This window comes from Semicossyphus pulcher, unplaced genomic scaffold (genome assembly GCF_022749685.1).
Source record: "Semicossyphus pulcher isolate SPU_LCO1_2020_fin unplaced genomic scaffold, fSemPul1.0.p SCAF_7, whole genome shotgun sequence".
Taxonomy (NCBI): Eukaryota; Metazoa; Chordata; class Actinopteri; order Labriformes; family Labridae; genus Semicossyphus; species Semicossyphus pulcher.
This window is the reverse complement of record NW_027211748.1, coordinates 28,380,419-28,388,822: the sequence shown is the minus strand read 5'-3', so window position 1 is coordinate 28,388,822 and position 8,404 is coordinate 28,380,419. Positions and strand designations below refer to the sequence as shown.

The 8,404-nt window shown below is 39.3% G+C and overlaps 1 protein-coding gene across 2 annotated transcripts; it reads left to right on the top strand.

The window, feature by feature from the left end:
- The first annotated feature begins 303 nt into the window (after positions 1–303).
- On the top strand, positions 304–6,749 carry pold3 (polymerase (DNA-directed), delta 3, accessory subunit). Of its 2 annotated transcripts, none has more exons than XM_069684990.1 (12): positions 304–431; positions 1,055–1,110; positions 1,559–1,658; positions 1,782–1,821; positions 1,989–2,121; positions 2,335–2,593; positions 2,678–2,750; positions 3,612–3,762; positions 3,917–4,020; positions 4,454–4,539; positions 4,713–4,791; positions 5,369–6,749. In XM_069684990.1, exons 1-12 carry the CDS (start codon positions 375–377, stop codon positions 5,572–5,574), a joined length of 1,344 nt encoding a protein of 447 aa, XP_069541091.1. In that variant the 5' UTR covers positions 304–374; the 3' UTR covers positions 5,575–6,749. The 2 variants fall into 2 exon arrangements, with proteins under 2 accessions (XP_069541091.1, XP_069541090.1); XM_069684989.1 differs by having other exon boundaries at positions 4,710–4,791.
- The last annotated feature ends 1,655 nt before the right edge of the window (positions 6,750–8,404 follow it).

Here is an 8,404-nt window from a genome sequence, read left to right as displayed (position 1 = left end):
CCAAAATAGGTACACTTAGCGTAATTATCTTGATATTATACATAAGTAGGCCTACAGCACTTATTAGATTGGAAAAGGCTTGAATGCTGGTGTTATTTTTTCTTCTTTATGTTCAAGAAAATGTTTTATTATATGTAAAAGAATTAAAAATGTCGCATGTATTTCTTGAAACAGCTAGGCATTATAACTTAACCCTGCTCATCTTTGACTTACAGCAGTAGCAAGCATTAGCCTGTAGAGGGCAGCCTGCAGCCCCTCATCCCACCGGAAGGAAGAACCGGCACTTGTGACGTTTAACAGGAAGTAAATAAACAGCCTTCCCGCGCGCTTAAATCTATCGACAAGGCGTCCAAAATCACGGTTTATCTCACAAAATGGACGAGCTATATTTGGATAACATCGACGAATATGTCAATGATCACAACAAGATAGTAAGTTCACCATTGATTTGTAATATGTCCTATTATTTAACGGTATTGTGGTTGAGAAAATCCCACCTCACTGAGGGATTAGCCGTTGAACTGCGTTTATAAAACTACGATTTTACGCTTTCCTGTTTTTTAGGGCCATGAATATATTTATTACTGTCTGGCTTACAACTATCTCCACTTGTTTCGGGTTTCCACTTAATTCGGCTTATAAGTGATCTGAAAAATAGAACTTAAATTCAACAAAAACGTAATTTGAGTAGTTTCACTTACGTTAACGTTTGACGTTAACCGCCAACATTTTTTCTTGAAATAGACGATAATTGCAGGAGTTGGGGATTGAAGTCTAATTTGGTTAAAATGTTTTTAAACTACTTGGAGTGTTACACATATAAGTGAATCGAGTTAAATGTCAGAAAACATAGGTTACAAAGAGTGACAGGTGATCTAACCTGGCTACGTTCAAGACGTCGAGTTTAATTTAAGCTTTACGTTAGTCTCGCTGAAATGATTCGCTAACATTAAAAATCCGGATAGATTTTTTTGTCCCAGCTGTCACATTCATGGGTCAAGCATGGTGTGAATGTAAACACTAATAATGGTGTCTTGTTCTGTCTTTTTAACAGGTGACCTATAAATGGCTGAGTCTGACTCTGGGGGTTCATGTCAACACAGCCAAACAGTGAGTGTTACTCCTCCTCAGGTTCTTGGCGTGAAAGTCGGCATAAATACGAACAGTAATAATTAATTATGTCTCACTGCAAAGAAGCTGTATCATAACTTTGCAAAACATGGTCTAAAATTACCCCAAAAACAAGAACGTAGCAATGAAATAAGGAGGATCACGTGCGTTTATTTAGTGCTTCACAGTTTGTAACATGCAGCTCCTATATGTGACAGAGGCAAAAGTCTTTGTACTGACTTAGCTTTATACTGCTTACGTGAGTGTGTGTAATTTGTAGCATTAAGTATTGTGCATGGATTAGTGTTGTGAAAATCATGCAGAAGTTGATATCAATTATTCGGAATATAGTGTCATGTCATTTTTTTTTTTACTGTTATCAACATAATTAAGTACATACAATGGCAATTAAGTAATCAGACTAATGGAAAGTGTGTCTTGTTTTCAGAATGCTCTACCATTACTTGGATCACAAGAGGAGGGAAAGTTCGGCTCAGCTCCATGCAACTTATCTTGTGTCAGGAAAGTTTGTGGACAATGGTCAGACGGTGAGAGACACAATAAATAAACCACGCTTGATTTAGAAGCTGTTTGATCATTCTGTACTCAAAGACTGCTCTTATGATTTCAGAGATTTTTATTTGTGTTGCTGACGTTGTGCTTCCTTTCAGAGTCACAAGGTGTCTGTTGTCAAGGAGGATCAGCTGGAAGGTGGGTGGAAATCCGGTCCTAGATCACTAGAGAATGTTGGCGGTGAACTAGACACTTCTTAGTACATATTGTTGTTCTACAATGTCTACATTTCTTTTTGTTTAATGTTATTAGTGTGTGTTGTCGACGAGGCAGATGGTGTCTAACCTCTGGTGTTTTCCTTGTAGATTTCAAATCCAAGATGAACTTAATTGTGAGTGTCCATGTCTACAGTGTCCAGAAAGCTTTGTTAAAAGATAGCGGTCCACTTTACAGCGTCGACTATGATGCTGTCAAAGACAATCTGAAGAACTGCAGCAGGTATGTTGAGCATATTTTGTTCCCTATAACAACATTTCCCAAACAACACTCGTCAAAACATATCAAATATTCCCTTGAAAATCCACTTCTTCCATCAGTTTTCTGCTTGATTACCTGTTGTAGTTTAGGGTAGAGTTAAAAAATTACCAGTTTAACTATAGGAGTATTAGTCTTCAGGAAAGTATTGAATTGTTCCTCCTTCGCTGTTTGCAGGTACAGTGCGATCCGCTGTGTCAGTGCAGTGCCCATGTCCTCTCTGGAGCTGCAGCAGGCGACAGAAATACAGCGAGCTCCGACACCGGAGCCTGAGCACAAAAAAACTGGCATGAATGGAGATGTGGCAAATGGGACTTCAAAACCTGCCGCCAAGCCGCAGAAGGGCATCATGGGAATGTTTGCAAATAAGCCAGCTCCGAAGAACCACAATGTTGGCAAAGACATTAAGACGGAGCAGAAGGAGGACGCACCTGTGGTATGTCTTATCAGTTTACAAACAAATAACGACAGTAGCAGAGCAAACGCTGTTGTTTTTTACACCTGTGTTTGATGTTTTTAGGTTGATGTTCCCAAAAGCAAACCAGCCGCAAAGACCAATCCTATGATGAACTTCTTCGGATCTCAGACAGCAAGTGAGTTATGTTGCAATTCTTGGTGTTTTTTGTTTTAAATGTAGTTTCCAATATTAATTTTAATATCACTATTTTGGGCTACACGGTGGGGCAGTGGTTAGCACTGTTGCCTCACAGCTAGAAGTTTCCTAGGATTCGGACGAGGTTCGGACGTGGAGTTTGAATGTTCTCCCCGTGCATGCGTGGGTTCCCGCCGGGTACTCCAGCTTCCTCCCACAGTCCAAAGACATGCTCGTTAGGTTCATTGGTGACTCTCAAATTGCCCGTAGGTGTGAGTGTGAGCGTGAAAGATTGTCTGTCTCTGTGTGTCAGCCCTGTGGTTGACTAGCGATCAGTCAGGTGTAACCCCGCCTCTCGCCCAATGATAGCTGGGATACGCTTCAGCCCCCCGTGACCCTGAACAGGATAAGCTGTATAGATAAAGGATGGATGGCACTATTTTTTTTGCCCAATTTAGAGTTTATTTTTGCAAGATTTGGTAGCAGTGGCCAGTCCTTGTGCTCAAACTTATGAATGCAGTTTAACTTTATTTTGTGACATAATATTTGCCTTTTTGGTGTTAGACACATGACATTAAAACTTCTGACTTGTCTGCTTCAAGTTGCCTAAAGACTACCAGTAGAAGAAGTCCTGCAATTTTGTTACCATGCTTTAAGCTCTGCTACATCAGTACAATATCTATTTTTGTGAATATTTTGAAAGACCCGTAATAACCACATTCACAACATGTCATTCAGAGACAGGAGGTTTATTGTCATCCTCCTCCACCTGCTTCCAGCTGTCATTCTCTGGCTTCAATACTTGTCACTCAATAAGCTGAACACAAGTGTGGACCTGTCATATACTTTTTTTTTTTTTTAGAGAAACCAGACAAAGCGGTGAAGGAAGAGGACGCAGTTCAGTCATCATCGACAGCCGAGCTGCAACGTCAGACCTCTCACACGGAAGAAAAACAAGAAGCTGCTGCTGCGGCGGAGGAGCCACCAAAAGCCTCTAAGAAAGACTCAAGGAGGTGTGTTTGTGTGTGTGATTTAATAGAACACTTTAGGAATAATAATGTGTTAACGTGATGAATAATGTGAAAGGGTTTATTGATTGAGAGACCAAGTTCACCAAAAGAATACGGCTATTAATAAATGTCTAAACGCAAGTCTCTCTTGTTGAAGCAAAAACAAGCGCATCGAAGATTCTGACAGCGAGGAGGAGAAAATGGAGAAGAAAAAGAGGCGAAGGATTAAGAAGCCAGAACCGGACAGCAGCGATGAAGATGGTGAGCTGTTTACTTTCACTTTATTCACAGATTTCTAAAAAGGTTAGTGTAATAGTAGTTGTTCTGGCTTTTATCATTTTAAGTTGTTTAAATTTGCTTTGTGATTTTGTTGGGCTCAGTCTTAGAGAAAGGGTAAGGAGCTCTGAAAACAGCTACTACTCCTTTGCATCGAAAGGAGCCAAGTTAGGATGTTCATCTGATTTGGATGCCTCCTGGGCACCCCGCTTTGGAGGTTTTTTTAAATTTTTTGGCACACCCAACTGGGAGGAGGCCCCAGGGTATACCCAGAGCTTGCTGGAAGGATTTTATATCCAAGCTGGCCTGGAAACTCCTCTAGATCCCCCACAAGGAGCTAGAAAACATTGCTGGGGACGCCTGGGCTGACTTGCTAAGCCTGCTGCTTATTGAGACTAATATTTGTTCACCTCTTCAGTTATTCCAGATTCTCCACAGCAGATGGAAACAAGAGAACCGTCACCAAGTCCCAAAAAGGAAGTGGAGTCTGTTTCACGCTCACATGTAAGCAATCAAACTTGGTGATTGGTTATTGACATGTATTTGACGTTCAACTGGCTGAGTGCTGAAAACAGAAAAACCCTGTTATTCCTCCATTAGACGTTGATGAAATGTTCTTTGTGTATTGAATTTTAAATAGCTAATTGATGATTATTTATGTTGTCATTCTACAGCAGGACCACTCTGAAACGAAGACGAGGAAGAGGAGACGAGCGCTGAAATCTCGCACGTTTGTGGATGAAGAAGGATGCATCGGTATGAAGCGCAGACGCATGATTGAAAATACATCATTCTCTTTAAAATAGATAAAAACACGCTTCTTAATTCAGAATTGTAACTTTTTAAACTTACAATACTTAAGCTATGTGCTGTAGAAATGGCATTTGTAATATTACAATGGGTATAAACGTAGTGTTTCTTGTTCTGTTTATTTGCCTTTGTGAAAGAAATGCATTAAATCAGGGAGGCAACAGGTGACTCACCTACGGCTTACATTTTTTATTATCAATTATTTTGCCAAATATTTTCTCGATTAATATTTTGGTCCAAAAAGAGGCGACATTGTGAAAGATTCCCATGACCGTTTTCTAAAGCCAAAGTGAAGTCTTAAAATGTTGTTTGATTTATGGTCCAAACCACAAACATTTTCAGTTTAATATTATGTTATGTTATGGAGGACTTATAAACCTGTTCAAGTACTTGTAAGTTCTGATTCAGTTCAAAAGTACATGTTTCCAATGTGTATAATTCAGATTAGACCTGCGGCTTAATACACACGTCAATCTCAAAATATCAAAAAACTATTTAACAAAATATCTCTTCTCTCCCACAGTGACCGAGAAAGTCTACGAGAGTGAATCGTACTCGGAAACAGAAGATGATTTTAAGCCCACCAAACAAGCTCCGAAAGCTCCCGTCCCAGCAAAACTACCAGCAAGTCACAAACAGGACGAGAAGAAGAGTCAGAAGAAAAGTTCCGCTAACGCAAATAAAGGAGGCAAACAAGCTTCCATTATGGGATTTTTCCAGAAGAAATGATGGAGGGGGCGTCGGACACTTTCAATGGCCCTGAGGAACATCAAGCACTGCTGCAGACTCTCTGTAATTAAACACGTCACCATGTCAATTGAGGAATACTTCAAAATGACTACAACTACACGGACATGATGGCAAACATTTTACTTTTCCTCTTACTGTTACGAGCTGTGGATACAATAAACATTAGAAACTGAAACTTGAGATGTTTTCCCTTAATATGTGCAGGGGCGTGCTGGGAATGATGCTATAGTAGGTTAACACTGATAAATGATTCTTAAATGTTAAAGACAAAAGATTTTACTCATTCAGGTCTGCCTATATGCTTGTGGAGTTCAACTGTATATTAAAAATGTTGTATAAAGCCTGTTGTGGTTCCCGAGAGAGCTTAGTGAAATCTGATATATAAACTCAACTGATGTAAATGGTCGCGAAGGACCAAGTTTGAATAAAAGGCACAAATTTCAAGGTATGGAGTTATAATGCGGTACCTTTAACACACCTGTAGCTGGCTCCTCATCTCTGCTTGAGAAGCAGCTTGAGGTTACATTTAAAAGTCAAACAGTATTATAATATATTGTGTGCAAATTGACCTTATCTCAATTCTTGTCAGTTTTGAGAAGGGCTGTCTTTGGCCAGACCGAAACAAATTCCAGATTCTGTACTCACTGACAGACTTTACTCAGCTAACACTTAATAAATCTGCATAGCATCTGCAGTTGATTAAAAAATGACAAATCTAGATGCAACATGAAGTATAAAAAAACATATTGCTATGCCAGAAAGCCAAAGGCAAGCTATCAGGAAAAATATAAATCCAAATAAATGGTTAAAAAAGAAAAAATAGTTCATTAAAAGGTAAATATTTTAAACTAAAGAGCAAAAAAAACCAACATAATTTCTACCTGTTTTGTTTTTTAACTTCACCCACAGCCTCCCTACAGGCTTTTGTTAATAAAGGGAATTTAAAGCTCCTGTGAGGAACTTGCGGTTTGTGTTGATTTTCAAAATTATCAAGAGATAAGAGGTACGGCTTTGTAAATCTCATGCTGTTTTCTTTAACAGTCATATGTATCACTCACTTGAAATTTTTGCCCTGAAAAATGTAAACCAAGGCAGAGTGCAGTTAATCGCTTCATCTGACACCTTCCCCCCCGCCAGCAGTTTGAGGCATTGAAAAGAACTATATAGAAATAATCACCTTTGTCGCTGATGGTCTGGTTTGCTTTTGTCGGTCATACAGAGCCATGGTTCAGTGGGGATGTGTGGCTGAAAAAAAAGTTGTGGCAAAAAGTTTACGCTGCGCTTTTATTTTGAAGGACATGGGTTTCCTATGACGGGTGTGCAGTAGAAGTGTAGTTTATTCACTTCCATGTATTCACTGATTGGGTAATATCCCAGCTACAGTTACATTTACATTCTTGAAACTTGATGCCCTACAAAAAGTTGCATTTATGTTGCACTTTTTTAGTTTATTTCTGTTGGAAAAAGGCAGCTAATTGAATAATTTGTGGAAGGGAGTAGCCGTCTCAGGTGAAAACTGCAGGCTAGACCTGTTGAGAACCACTGATATAAGCAATAAGTAATCAGAATTCATTTCAGTCTGTTTCATAACCAGCGAAAAACTCCTCACAGAAGCTTTAACAGACTTTATGTTTTCCATATTGAGTGATTCAATGCTGTTATTCTTGTGTACATTAAACAGTTATTCCCTCATTTGTAACTGAAACCAAGCATTTACAGCCAATTTAGATTCATGTTATGTTATTCCCCAAACACATCTCTGCCTGCAGTCTAACACATAAACAATGAAAGTAATTCTTCATGCTACAAGACTATAATAACCAAGACACAGCTGTCAACTAATAGGCTTAGTTGCAGGCTGAGCCCTTTGGTACACAGTAAGGTTGGGCGGGGGGTCTTAAATGAATATGTAACTAAAAAATCAACACCTCAGCAGCCTATGTTTTCTCCTTACAAAGTAGCAGAAAGGGTACAAAACCAGCTCATATTACTGAATAACCCTCCCTTTACCAAAGATGAAGAACAGCAGACAATGTGGTCTTTGGGGACTTGTTGCTCAGTGACAACCAGAATACCCTGTTAGCTCATACAGAAGCACCACGCCCTTTAACTACCTCATTGAACACACAAGTGGGCCAGTCGAACTGGTATTTGGATTAGCTAACGTGAAAAAGGATATCCTTTACTGTGACGGGGAGTGGCCAGACACTGGTGGTTTGCCATCATGGCTTTTGCTCCATTAAAGCATCTGTTGAATGAGCTCAGACATGATGTGTTTTATTTAGGAGAAGGGCTCACAGCTGCAGCTTCACCAGCGTACAGTGTACAAGACAGCTGAGTCACAGGCTACTGTAATATCCTCTTTACAACAATAGCACCAGTGTTCGTACAGTATATTTTCCTACATTCTCCTTGAAGCAGTTCACATAGTAAGTGTCTACAACCCCCGTGTTTTATTTAAGCTTTACCAGATTTATATTCAGAAGAAGAAGAAGCTGTTTTGTAAATCTTTCTGGCTTAACTCAAATGTTAATTGTTTCATGCATTCTCTTTAATTCAGCTTAACATGTTTGGTATTCTGCAAAAACCATGGGCTCTTGAGGAGAGTTTAGCTTAGTGGGTTTAGACCATAGGCTGCATATACTGTAACAAAGTTCTCTGTAGATTATGTTTCCTGTGGGGTCATAGGTTAAAAAGCATGCCAAATTATTACAATAACATCTTGGACTAGTTTTTCAAGTAACAGAACCAATCATTTTCTTATGTTGCATGTACATTTGGTGATTGCTTTCAAATGAATTAGAAAATC